Source organism: Syngnathus typhle, linkage group LG8, assembly GCF_033458585.1.
Source record: "Syngnathus typhle isolate RoL2023-S1 ecotype Sweden linkage group LG8, RoL_Styp_1.0, whole genome shotgun sequence".
Taxonomy (NCBI): Eukaryota; Metazoa; Chordata; class Actinopteri; order Syngnathiformes; family Syngnathidae; genus Syngnathus; species Syngnathus typhle.
The window spans coordinates 11239426-11253245 of NC_083745.1; the positions used below are offsets into that span (position 1 = coordinate 11239426).

At 43.6% G+C, this 13820-nt stretch overlaps 1 protein-coding gene across 4 annotated transcripts; it reads left to right on the forward strand.

Moving 5' to 3' along the window:
- Positions 1–386: 386 nt before the first annotated feature.
- On the forward strand, positions 387–13738 carry LOC133158586 (equilibrative nucleoside transporter 1-like). 4 transcript variants are annotated; one of them, XM_061285877.1, is made up of 14 exons: positions 387–574; positions 1639–1721; positions 9050–9131; positions 9472–9553; positions 9873–10054; positions 10276–10415; positions 10954–11088; positions 11226–11323; positions 11406–11487; positions 11555–11634; positions 11807–11915; positions 12024–12109; positions 12296–12495; positions 12719–13738. In XM_061285877.1, exons 3-14 carry the CDS (start codon positions 9103–9105, stop codon positions 12828–12830), a joined length of 1335 nt encoding a protein of 444 aa, XP_061141861.1. In that variant the 5' UTR covers positions 387–574; positions 1639–1721; positions 9050–9102; the 3' UTR covers positions 12831–13738. The 4 variants fall into 4 exon arrangements, with proteins under 4 accessions (XP_061141861.1, XP_061141858.1, XP_061141859.1 ...); XM_061285875.1 differs by lacking the exons at positions 387–574; positions 1639–1721 and adding exons at positions 5242–5303; positions 7651–7711; XM_061285874.1 differs by lacking the exons at positions 387–574; positions 1639–1721 and adding an exon at positions 5151–5303.
- The last annotated feature ends 82 nt before the right edge of the window (positions 13739–13820 follow it).

Genomic DNA, 13820 nt, shown 5'->3' on the forward strand with positions numbered 1-13820 from the left:
TCAACTGAAATTATTCATTGGTTTTTTGTAGCACTTCATGAATGCAGTAGTTTAAAAAAAATGCCGTCCAATTAAAACGATACTTTTTGTCCACTAGACAGCAGCAACTAGCTATCATATAATATTGCAATAGTTACACATTTGTCAAATAAAGACATAATACGGTGCAATAATGTATTGGAAAGGTCTCTTACATGAACGAAATTACACGATATAACTTGTGTATAAATGTATTGATGAAAAAGGGATGACTTAAAGTTCCACTTCATACTCCGGCCAAACGATGGCGACAAATAACGCCACCCGCCTTTAAAAAAAAAAAAAGTTGCGGTAAACTTCCGTTAGCTACATGCACCTGAGGAATATACGCCAATTTTGCAAACACTCGGCCAAAATCTACATTTATCCCAAAATGTCACCGCCGCTGCGGGCATTCGTGAACAAACGGCTGGTCCCCGCTGCAGAGGAGATATTTGACTGTCGTGAGCGAATAGTCGCAAAATACGAGAAAGAAGCATCCAGCTCGCTGGAGATCATACGCCTCCGAGGGATGCTCTCGGGTTTTCCGTCACAGGTCAGTTTATTCTTTTAATTTCGCTAAATAGAGGTGAATTCTATTTACTATGATCTAATAACTAATTTAAATCTCTAGCCACTTTTGGCGCTTATATAAATGTAGAAGTATGCAAACTGCAGGGTTGATACGGAAGAGGATTAGGGCCAGTGAAGAAAAAAAAAAACGAGGGGTGACAGGATTCTGACTTTTTGCTCAGAATTCTGACTTTATTCTCAGAATTCTGAGAATAAAGTCAGAATTCCGACTTTAAAGTCAGAATTCTGAGAATAAAGTCAGAATTCTGAGTTTAAAGTCAGAAATTGGGAATTCTGACTTTAAAGTCAGAATTCTGACTTTATTCTCAGAATTCTGACTTTAAAGTGGGAATTCTGACTTTAAACTCAGAATTCTGACTTTATTCTCAGAATTCTGACTTTAAAGTCGGAATTCTGACTTTATTCGAATAAAGTCACTTTAAAGTCAGAATTCTGACTTTATTCTCAGAATTCTGACTTTATTCTCAGAATTCTGACTTTAAAGTGGGAATTCTGACTAAAGTCAGAATTCTGACTTTAAAGTCAGAATTCCCACTTTAAATTCTGAATTCTGAGAATAAAGTCAGAATTCTGACTTTAAAGTCAGAATTCCCAATTTCTGACTTTAAAGTCAGAATTCTGACTTTTTTTCTCAGAATTCTGACTTTAAAGTGGGAATTCTGACTTTATTCTCAGAATTCTGACTTTATTCTCAGAATTCTGAGAATAAAGTCAGAATTCCCACTTTAAAGTCAGAATTCTGAGAATAAAGTCAGAATCCTTTCACCCCTCGTTTTTTTTTTCTTCACTGGCCCTAATCCTCTTCCGTAGAGTATAGTAAAAGGAAAGGAGGAAAATATGGAAAATTCCATCAAGCGCCATATTTTGCCATTTTACGCCCGTCCACGTCAGCTGCCCGTTTGAAACTCTTCATGTGCCGCTATAGTTTAGTGAGCATAATCCCAAATTAAGCAGCTCGCCTATTTGTTGGCAGCCCCCCACAACCTGAACCACGCATACCCAATCTCTTTTGTTGTTGTCTTTCAGCCTCAGGACCCGCAAACCACAAACACGCAGCGTATGGATCTATGCGTGACCACGTGTTCCATGCCCCCCGCTGCTTCCCACGTGTAAGTCTGCGTTTTTTTTCTACCTTGCAGTATGATAGTCTGTTGCCGAGAACCGCCGCTGTGCGTCTGTCGCGCGGCCGAAGGGAGGAAAATGCTTGTGTTGTGTTAGCTGCGTGGGAAGTTGAACCCCGACCTCTGATTCTGCGGGGGTTGTTGCCTCACAGCAGGTGACCGCGTGATACCGCAGATCCGACAGGCACTCATAGCGCACAGCAAGGGCGGACATGAAAGAATTGTGAGAAGAGGCCCCCGCTGAACCAAAAGCAATCACTACTGCGTTATGTAAATCAGCGTTCTCAGGCTCCCACTGTACACAAAACACTTCCGTGGGGACTGTGAGGGTCCCAGATTGGGAATTAAAAAAAAAAAAAAGTGATTTAGGGTTATGGTTAGTCAGTACACAATTAAAATGAATAATGCTTTGTTTTATAAAACACACGTGGGATGGATTTAGTATTTTTTTAAGGCATCACTGTGGACATTTTTTTAAGATAAATTATCTGCATGTTTGTTTTTTGTTTTTATCAGTGGTCAAATTCCATATTGAACTGACTAGAACGAAATGAATTTTTGGGGGGGTCAAAGTGTCAGGAATGAGTGGAGCAGGGTTTTTTTGAAGGAAAGGGAGGTTGGTGGACAGAGACAGAACGGGGCAGGCAGAGGCTCGCGTACAGCGGGCAGGGACAGAAGGTCCATTCAGACCGGGAACCGATACATAAAAACAGGTACTGACTGAAAGCCTACCCATGAGACCGGGGAAATGCACGACGGGAGCAGAAACCGACGGGGAGTAACAGTAGACACCGACAGTGACCACATAATACAAAGTGGAGTCGCAGACAGACAAAGACACATGCGAGCTAAACCACTCAGGAAATTGCATTTGAGTCTCAGGACCTCATTTTAGACACAAATGCACTTTCAAGGACCGTGAACACACAGATGCACGCTTGTGTATAGCACGGTCAGCTGATTTGCCTGCTTCACTTCTTCCGCATGCATGTGACAGGTCACTGACCTGACGGCTCTCGATACCATCGGTCAAATTTGCAACTGGGGTGCAAACACGCACCACAGTCTCCTTGAGCTACTTTGCTTTAACATCATCAGCTGCTCATAAGAGAAAAATAAAGAGTAGCCAAAGGACTCATTGGGATGTTTTCGCGAGACTGCGTACTCTTTGAGAGTTATCTCCATTTTTATTGCCTGTTAATCATATGTCCTGAATGTCCTTGACGTTATCGCCCCGTCTTAATCACGATTTCATAAGAAAGTATGATAGGAATGGAAAATAAGGCGATGCGCTTTCTCGGTCGGCCGATCTGACACCGATCGGAGGCGAGGTGTGAAGCCAGGGTTACGTCAATGGAGTTTTAGCTGCACACACATCTCGACATTCATTTCCTGTGCATTTCTCAAAAAATAAAAGTAATCATCCACACTATCTTTGCACTTTTCAACCTTTTCCCATGAGAACTTGGATGGGACTGAACATCACATTCCAACACTGAGAAAAGCAGACAAAGTTGCAAGCACGGTCAGAAATGTCAATTGTCAATGGTCAAACTTCTCGACATTTAGTTCCTGTGCATTTCTCAAAAAGTAGAAGTTTTATGATTACTTCTACTTTTTGAGAAATGCACGGGAAATAAAAGTCGAGATGGCAAGTATGACCATCTATCCACTTTTCAACCTTTTCTCATGAGAATTTGGGTGGGACATTCCAACATTGAGAAAAGCAGAAAAAGGTTCAAACACGGTCAGAAATGTCAGTTTTTAATTGATTATTTTAACATTTACATTGAGATGAAGAGAAAATGAATAAATACAGACAAAATAATTTGTATTAAATAAAACATTTAGATAAAATTGAATAAGGAGCCATTTAAACATATTTAGGGAGGAAATCATAACAGAAAGTGGTTTAGTTTGAATCCAGCTGTTGAGCTATTAAATTGTACGGGTGTGTCTAAAAAGCGCATTCCATATCTTGGACTTTTTTTTTAAGAGGACAAGTATTCCACAAATGGATACAAAGTCCACTTAAGTCATTGCTGAAATAGCAAAGGTCATTCTCGAGACATTCTCTTCCTGACACTGCACTGGGAGAAATCCATTCTAAGTGGGACATTTCTTGCAGCGTGACAGGGAATGCGTACGGGCACATGACCATCCACAAAGTTGCGCGCCGTTGGGAATCCGACAGGAAAGACAAAAAGCGGCTCACACTTTCTCGGACCTCCCTTGAGTCGGAGTCGTCTTTTTGTTTACTTAATTTTTACTTACCATTCTTAATCTCAGGTGGAATTCACTTAGCTGCCATTTAGAGGTTTAGGAGGCCATCTAATGAAATTCCTCCTCTTAAGTCTCACTATGTGGTCAGAGAGGAGGCACTTGTTGGTTGCTGGCTTGAAATCTGGTGCTGATTGCTTGTTTTAGTGCAAATGCCATTTTGGGACTTTTCGGTTTCCTCAAGTCTAGAAGAGGGGAAACAGTCACTGCTAGTTTTACTTTTTCCATGAGGAGTTAAAGTAAACCACAGAGTGAGAACAATATTTTGGAAAGTTTTGTCCCACCACAGTCTTCCAGTCCCAGGCGCCAGTCTCTCGTCACAGATGGTGTCTTGTCCTAAAAAACCCACAGCCTGGCTTTTTATAGCGCCGGGTGTGGATGTCTGCAAACGACCGCCACTGCTTTATGAGCAAACGGTGGAGGCGGATACTCTTCCTGGCCGCAAAAAAACGGGTCAGAAACAACACCGGTGGAGACGCTTGTGATATGACGCGATGCTAGACTTATCACTTTTCACAGACACTCAGGAAAACAAACCCTAACAGAGAAATGATTAGTGTTTGTGCAAGGGTTGGAAACACATGGTCGTGGGCCGCATAGGGCCCACCAGATAATTTAATATTTTTGTGTGGGTTTAACAATACATGCTCACACACACTTGTGTGTCTGCTCCCTTGCTTCAAATGTCAATAGTCTGGGTTTTCAAATGACCATGGTTCAGTCTGGACAGATGATATGACTCACATCATATGATGTTGACTGCTGTTTTGCCCACAGTGTTATTTTTATTGAGGTAACTGTTTTTCAGGGGTTGGCTTGTTTTGGATGTCAGGAAAAGTACATTTGAACTGAAAAAAATTGATTTCTACTTCTATTTATACTATTAACATAAAAAAAATACATAAAATGGGGTCTGATGTGAATTTCTACACTTTTTGCTTGTTAATCTCTACATCCTATTACAGCAATAACCAAGAGTAAGCAAGTCATTTCAGAAACAATGCCACCATTTTGAGGAAAGGCGATTTTCTGCATCGTCTTAAAATATTAGTGTAATTCGACACGGGAGACGTTTGAAATCAAGTTTTGCTAAAACTTGTACTAGTTCATTAAGCTTCGTCGGACCTTTGTCTTTACTCTAGACAGTCACTGCCTTTTCCAAGGAGTCCCTGAACGCAGCGCAGTTTTGCGCTGCTCGACTTGTTCTGATGACACCCACTCACACACGCACAGTCACAGACACACGCGTGCTCAAGCATAACACAGGAGTCCACGCGGTCCTCCGACAAGGTAAGATAAGACAACAATTTCACTGTTAATACGCAATATCCCTCACAATTCCATTCGCTACGATTCCCTAGTGTTATCTCAAGTATATAAACGTGTTCGCCCCAAAAGACTCGCCGTTTTATCTGGAAATTCACCGAATTCACTCATAGACAAATGCGCGAATTTGGCACTATTTAATTTAAATTGACAGCGCGTTCTTATTGCTTGGGTGCCGTGTTGCAAACATAATAGCAAGGAGCGGAAAGAGGACGGGCGCGCCTTCGCCCGCCCGGCTCTTGGGTGACACTCGAGCTGCCATGCCGCCTTTTGTTCGCGGCAAATTAAATTTAGCGCCAAGCCTCTTGTGTCCATAACGCTCTCGGATAGTCGTTTGCTAGTTCCCTCGTGTTTGCATGTAATAAAGTAATAACGGCTATGAGGTTGACTGTAGCCGAAATGCTGACAGTGGCTTGATTGTACTTGACTTTTTAGCCTAAATAGTAAAACTGACGAAAATGGACAAGTGTACCAGCGAATGTGTACTGCAGTACCGATTACAGATCAGGCTTATTATTTCTCATTTTTCTCCTAGTAATGGAATAAACATAAGTTTCTCACTTTTTCCCCAGTTTGGTGTGTACCCCACCCCTCTTGTCTTCGGGGTTATGATAAGGGCAGATTGAGGATATTTGTTAGCTGTGGGCAACGTCTCAAGTTCAAATTGAGAGTCAGGCTGGAAAGAATTGTGATCATTCACACATTTTTTATTTCACATCTGTTAACAAAATAGAAAGAGAAAGCACCTCGAGGACGTGGCAGATTATTTTTCCTGCTGGCAACCTTGTATCTGATCGTACATGTGCGTGCTTCCTGCTTCTGTTATTGCTGCCATTTTTCCCCGATTTGTCATCACACTTAAAAAGGGTTGACCTACTAAACTGGAAAAGTTGCAAAGCCATTACTCAACGCCACCGACGCTGAACGAGACGGAAATGCCTCTTCAAATCCGAATCTCATCAGCCTTCATTTTCTAGAATAGTGTTACCAGATAGCATGAAGGCGTCGTGATATATATTGGGTGAAAAGAGCAACGTGCGCGCTTTCCTGGCAGGGCGCCTGGTCACACGTGCCTGTGCTATTTGCGTTGGGCATGCCCGTCCTAACAGAAGCGAGGACAAGGAGTCAGAATGGTGCCTTTGTTTTCGCTGGGAGGAACAGCTGATGAGAACAGCGACAGCCCGACCATGTGTTGGCCACATGTGTTGACTCATTTGTAAGGCTCATCTAAATTAGCCTATTAATGCTAATGCCCTTTAGCCAATCTTTTTTTTACTATTCCCATGTTTCAGGTTCACCTTAGTTCCTAACCCCCTTGATTGATTTAATCGTGATGAACAAAGTGATTAAATCCTCATGCCTTCACCAGTTCAAACTCGCTTGGATCAACAAACAAGATAGGCTTTATCCCAATTGTGTGTGATAGACGGGAAATGTTTGCAGGGGTTTACAGTGGGTGTGGGGCATTGAGTCCGAGGACAAAGCTCAAAACTAAATTTGCATTATGAATGCATCTTTGTGTTGAGGTTGACTGAGTCAAGTCTCAGTTCCTCAATACGTTTGAGGCAATATCATTTTTATTCATCTTTTGCCAAAAGGTGACATGATCGCATCATCGGTTTAAAGTCCGCTTTCCAGGCTGCAGCTGGGTTGGACTGGATTCTCGATATGGCTTTCTTCCACCGGGGGCGGTCCATGGCCATCTCGTGGTTGAGAGTGCCTATACTGAGAAAATCTTTGGAGCAAAACGTTCTAAAGTCGGATGCCCTTCCTGACACCAACCCAAGGGGAAATTGATTTTCTGTAGCGGTTGACTCCCTTAGCCCATTCCTCTCCCGAGGAGCCCGCTGGGCAGTGGTACTATTTAACCCATAGTTGAGGGCTGGTTTGTGGGCACCAGGGCGTGTCCACACACCGGCGGGCCTGTGTGCCGCACGTCTAGGGGCCAAACCTCTTCCGAGTCCCTCGTAGTTTAGCCTGTGTCCGTGTTGTACCCAGTTACCATGTGTCGCCGGGTGGAGGCACGACATAGGGCTTGCTGTTAGAGAGGCTATGTACTGGCAGGGAGAGACTTACGCTAGACGCATCATAACAACCCGACTTGGTCTTATGAAGTCAGACACATAAAACAAACATCATATGTAGAGTAGAATTGGAAAAATCACATAGTCAGACACTTTGGTTTGAAGGAACCAGTTTGGGAAACTCGTAGCGCCAGTCAGAGGTAGGTTGGCACTCTTCACACTCTGCTGACGCTAAATTGCAAAATTGCTTTCTATTGTTTGGTGCTTTTTTATTTTTTGTACCTGAGCCATGCCACGCCGCCTGTCGGAACTCCTACAAGGGAATCTGCCCAAACGAGCTCCAAACAGGTGAGCGGAGAATGGTTTCCAAAGTGGGATATTTTGGTGTGAACAGTCAAGCACAGCTTCATCAATCGTGTTGCGCATGTGGACTGAGCGGCCTTTTAGTGCGGTCATTATAAATGTCAATACTGCTAAGCATTTTGTCTCTATAAAGGACTGACCTTTTGGCAACAGTTGTTCGATTGCGGATCATCAAAGAACGCACAATAGCATCTAGCGCTCTTCTTTTACCGCACTCTTACCCAATCAAATGGTGGGATTTTATTTTGGGTTGTCGCTCACATGCCAATTCCGCAGACTCCAAAGTGTGTGTGTTGCATTTCAACAGCAAGGCTAGTGATGCCAGCTGGCCAGCAATTCATGTCGACCTTAATGAAAGACGCTTAGCAGGATTCAAAGCTGTGCTGTCAAGTTATGGTGCTGAAAAGAGAAGATATGTTGCTTCTGCTTTGTTTGAATGAAACTGAAAGAGAGACTCGCATCTATTGAATGTAAGCTAGGGCTAAGCCGCAGGTGGCTCACATGCTCGTGGGGGGCTTTGATTAACGGCATGTGAATGCTAATGGGCCAAAGTGGAGTGTACCACATTGCTTCCGACGAATTTCCAGTCTGCTGAGCTTCATTTCGATCAATACGGCAATGATGTTGAAACGTTCAGCATGTTCCACGCATCCGTTTTCCATAGCGCTTAGCTTAGCGGGTGATCTCGAGCTTATCCCAGGCAAGGCGGGGTACACTGTTCAATTGATTGAATCAAAATGGGAAAAAGTTCTATTATCACTGAGCGCATGCCGTGTCGCAACTTGTCTTGGCTGTGTCACGGTACATCAATAATACAAGGCTGGCCTTCGAAGAACAAGGAGAAGGTCGTGGGTGGGGGGGCTCTTTGCGGCGACACCTCAAATGCGCTGCTTAATGGAGGGAGAAATTGAAAGCAGGGCCGCTGGCATGGAAAAAATGACCTTCGATGTGACATCCTCTCTTAAGTGTCCCGCGAAATGAGTCATAATGGTTTTAGCGCAGGTGGGCGGGGAAAGAAGAAAGGCACGTCCCAAAAAGAGAGAGAGTCCGCTACAGGAGACCGCTTGCTTATTTTTTGTCAGGCTCTTTACATGATTGGTGGCTCTGCATGCACGGTTGACGTACTTATGTAAGTTTGCTACATTGCAGCATTTCTTTGCTTGGTTCAAAGCAACATTGTTTGTTCTGTCCATGTCCAATTTGAACTTTGACCAGTTGACTAGCTCAAATATTCACAATTTGGCACGCATCTCTGGCCGTTGATGATAAAAGCTGTTTTTGTGCGTTTGCCGCCGCGCATTGACCGTTATCTTTGGTTTTCAGAGCCGCTGCGCCGTCTTGATCAAAACTCGTCGGACGCATTGCACACAGCAACCATGACTGCCATGAACTCACCCAGAGACAAGTAAGCCAAAATGAAACACCCTGTCTTTTTAAAAATATTACAGAAGAGTATTACCAAATAATTTGTAATATAATTTTGGTTGTTTGTGCTCGTCATTGAAAATATAGAAATGCAGATTCAATCTTTGAAATTATTTTTCAAGTTAAATCATTTTAAAAATGTTGGATTTACATGCAGTTCAATATGACATGATTTGGTAGTCACCCGATAATTGGTCACATTTGGTCACTAAACGATGGGTCCTAAATTCAACCAATGTGGACTTAAAAAAGTCTTTAAAAAAAAAAAAAATGGGCCTCATTACAACAAAAATGAACTTTACTTGATATGTTTTTGTCAGATACAATGCAGTGTGGATCATATTCTTCATCCTGGGCTTGGGAACTCTTCTGCCATGGAACTTCTTCATGACGGCCACCATGGTATGCCATAAGTCTGGGGCTGATAATGCCTGGGGGTTGGGAGAGAGACAGAGACAGACAGGCACGCAGACACGCACACACACACACACACACACACACACACAAAGATGGAAATTAAACCATCTGGTAGTTGACATCCTGCGGTGGCTGCCATGTCCAGCCCAATTCCTTCAGCGTTACTCCACTGAGCTGCAAGGGAGGTTAAATGTTCGAATTTTCACTTATCGGTTAATGAAGGCACAAGGAGAGTCAAACACAGAGCCTCTTCTTGTCTGGCTCTTTGGTCAGATTGGCAACAATATGTGGCATTTCTTGGCAGTACTTCACCAGCAGGCTGAAGGACCCGCCCAGCGAGCTTGCCGCCAATCAGACGGCCAACAGAACGCTGGACGGCGGCGACACCCGCAACATGCTGGAATCTAAGTTCAACAACGTGATGACGTTGTGCGCCATGGTGCCGTTGCTGGTCTTCACCTGCATCAACTCCTTCATCCACCAGAGGTGAACGACGCCCAAGCAATGTGTGTGTATGTGTGTGAGCATGCATGCGAGTGCGTGCGTGGGGAATGTTTGCTTTAATTTTGGTCAGATTAAGAGAACCGCACTTGTTTCTGTAGCCAGACACACCCTGGAATGTTTCTTTTCACGCCGACTCCTCTTAAACGCTACAACGTGGCTGAGCATTTAAATGTTGACGTTTGTTTTTTTTCCTTTCTGCTCAGGATCCCTCAGAAGCTGCGCATCACGGGCAGCCTGACGGTCATCCTGCTGGTCTTCCTGCTGACCGCCTTGCTGGTCAAGGTGGACGTGGAGCCACTGCCCTTTTTCACCCTCACCATGATCAAGATCGTCTTCATCAACTGTGAGTCCCCCCCAAGGCATCATTGATGTGTTAGGTTTGAATCCTGTTGCTAACCAAAACAGCAGCACTGGAAACAGTCTGAATCTCAGATAATAATCTCGCGTTATGCTACTTAGACTTTGACAGCGTTGTGTGTCCCTCTTTCATCGGATGTCAGCTGGGATAGAGTCCGCCCCCTTCCTTGTGATCATTTCCATATGTTTTGGGGCCCAGTGAAAACAAGCAGCTCGGCATCTCCGGGTTCCTTGCATAGTGTGCGATCTCACGCTGTGTTTGTTTGGAAGGCGAAGCCGGTCGAGCAAGCTGCCGTTCCGCCATGTTTGATTCAGACAAACCTGACCCTAAATCTTTGATACCAGGGCTTGCGCAATACTGCCGCTTTGACGTTCAGTATTTCAATGTGTACATATGAATTGTCTAGGAGTGGATTTTGTCTTCTCGTCGCCTTCCTCCCCAAATTGAAGGTCCACTTGTCAGATCAGCCGTTGGATGACTCCAGAAGGCGTAACACACGCTCTCTTGATGCCCCCACCCCAAGCGTTTGGGGCGGTTTTGCAGGGCAGCCTGTTCGGACTGGCGGGGATCCTGCCCACCTCTTACACCACGCCAATCATGAGCGGCCAGGGCCTCGCCGGGACCTTTGCCGCCTTCTCCATGATCTGCGCCCTGGCCTGTACGACACACACAAGAGAAAACACCACGACAGAGTCGACCAACTCGGTTGTGTCGACTGAAAAATGTCAAATCAAAAAACATATTTAGGAAGTTGTTGTCTTAAATGGATGGTGATGGAGTTCTATCTTTCGGCAGCCGGCTCGGCGCTACGGGACAGCGCCTTTGGCTACTTCATCACGGCCTGCTTCGTTATTCTCATCGCCATCGTCGCCTACCTCACTCTGCCCAAGATGGTGAGGCCTCACAAAATCATTTTTTCTTTCTCCACTGCTTTGAGTTTCCCATTATAGCTGCCCTTATGATGGTCATCCTCAGGAGTTTTTCCAGTACTATATGAAGGGCAACGGATCCAAGTCATCTACTGATGACGAGAACAGGCTGGACCTTCTCAAACAAGGTACTGTCCTGTTTATTCATTTGACCATGCGTATTTAATGAGAGCGAGGCGTTCACTTGTCCCACAGAGAATGCTGAGAAGTCCGTGATGAGTGTGACAGAAGACGACAAAAAAGTGGGCGTGTCTGTGCTCCAAATATTCCGCAAGGTAAAAAAAAAAAAGAGAGGACCTTTGTATAGGTTGCCTCTATAATTGAAAATCTATGTACCGTGGTTATTATTGAAATGAAAACAGTAGCGCTTAAAAAAATAAAAAAAAAACTTTATAGCAAGCGTGCCACTTGCAAGTGCTAAAGATTTTGCTGTTTTTGCGTATCAAGATCTGGGTGATGGCCCTGTCTGTGTGCTTCATCTTCACCATCACCATCGGGACGTTCCCGGCCGTCACCGTCGACGTCAAATCCACGGTGGCCAACGGCAGCAGCTGGGGTGAGTCCACATTGTCAACGGTCTTGAAACAAATCTTTACAGCCATTTTGTCAAGTACCGATAGAAAGTTGTGTCCTACACCCATGTCAAAGGAGTTTATCTTTTTAGAAATGTACTTCATCCCCGTGTCGTGTTTCCTCCTCTTCAACGTGATGGACTGGGCTGGCCGCAGTCTGACGGCCGTCTGCATGTGGGTCAGTATTCAACTTCCATCAATCAAATGCACTCAAAAAATATCTTATGTATTTGAGGGTGTGGGGGAAACTAGCTCCATTTTTGGTGGAAAGTGCTTATTGGTTGTATATCTGCGTACTCATCCGCTTACTCACAAATGTTTGGGTTAAAAAATACCATTTGTGTTTTTTTTTGTTTTGTTTTAGCCTGGCAAGGACAGCCTGTGGCTTCCCGCTCTAGTGGGCGTGCGATTGGTGTTTGTGCCACTCTTCATGCTGTGTAACGTGCAGCCCCGCTACAACCTGCCCGTATTCTTCTCGCATGATGCCTGGTACATCGTCTTCATGATCTTCTTCGCCTTCTCCAACGGCTACCTGGCCAGCCTCTGCATGTGCTTCGGACCCAAGTGAGTAAAACACTGAATGCTGCGCAAAAAAAAAAAGCAGCGGACACGCAGATAACCGGTACCTACTAATTAGAGGGTTTTTTTTGTGTGTATTTGTTTTAATCAAAATTGATTAGTGTGTTATATATGACACTGGATACAGTGTGGTTATGCAGTATAAAAAATATGGTGTATAGCAATGTTATGTTGTGGTTTTAAGTGAATGTTATATATGCGTGTACAGGAAAGTGTTGCAGCACGAGGCAGAGACGGCGGGAGCGGTTATGGCCTTCTTTCTGTCCCTGGGCTTGGCGCTGGGGGCCGCCATCTCCTTTGTCTTCCGCGTCATCATCTAAAACGGCCAACGCCACTTAAACAGCACACACACGTAACATCTTCTACTCTTACTTGCTGCCATCTCCGGAGAAAGCCTTTGCTAAGGGTAAGGCCAGAGGACACCCTACCTCTGTCTCACCATGGCAACTATATAAACTTAAACAAACTCACACAATTGAGCTGACTGGTTGTTTCCCAGCATGCAAGCTGGTAACTATCAACGAGGACCTCTTTTCAAATTACGACTGAAGACTGACTGACCACCATTTGTTATAAGAAGCCTCCATATAACTTAAGTATCTGACATAATTTACATCATTATTATTTTGTTATTGAGGCTCTATGGCTTTTTGTTTTATTTGCTTGCACCAAAAAGACATGGCCAAAGTAAATTAGGGTCACACCCTAGAATTAAAACTTTTTTTTTTTTGTAAGCCTACAAGAAAAGTAACTTAAAAATTGGGTGAAATTTGAAAATGAAGTAGTCATATTTTGAGTAATGAGAATTGGTAATATTTGAAAAAGACATTTTTAACTAAGATGTCTTAATACGAGAAACATTTATGTAAAATGTTATGTTTTGTGTGGGTGGGAATCCCCAACATTTTACAAATTGATTCCCATAACTTTTCTAATTATTTTTTTGTAAGATTACAACTTCGATCAATTTGGACAATCTTGGATCTGCAAGATTGTCTGACATGCAACAGGCCACTGCTGCAATTTTCTTATCTAGTGGTTTTGTATATTTTTACGAACTTGCCAAGTTTATTTTTATATCATTGTCAAAGAGCATTTTCCTCATTATTAGTCTGGCCTTCTGCTTTTTGTAGTCAGTTGTAGTACATAGAAAAAGCTTTGAAAACGCAACATTTGTGTATCGGAATCTACGTCTCCAAGTACAATTCAATTAAAGTATTTTTTAAAACTTTGGCTCCCTCATCTGGTCATTTGTAGTATCGCTACATAATTAGCCAAAATCTGGCACATTTTAAGAAAAGCGAAGATGA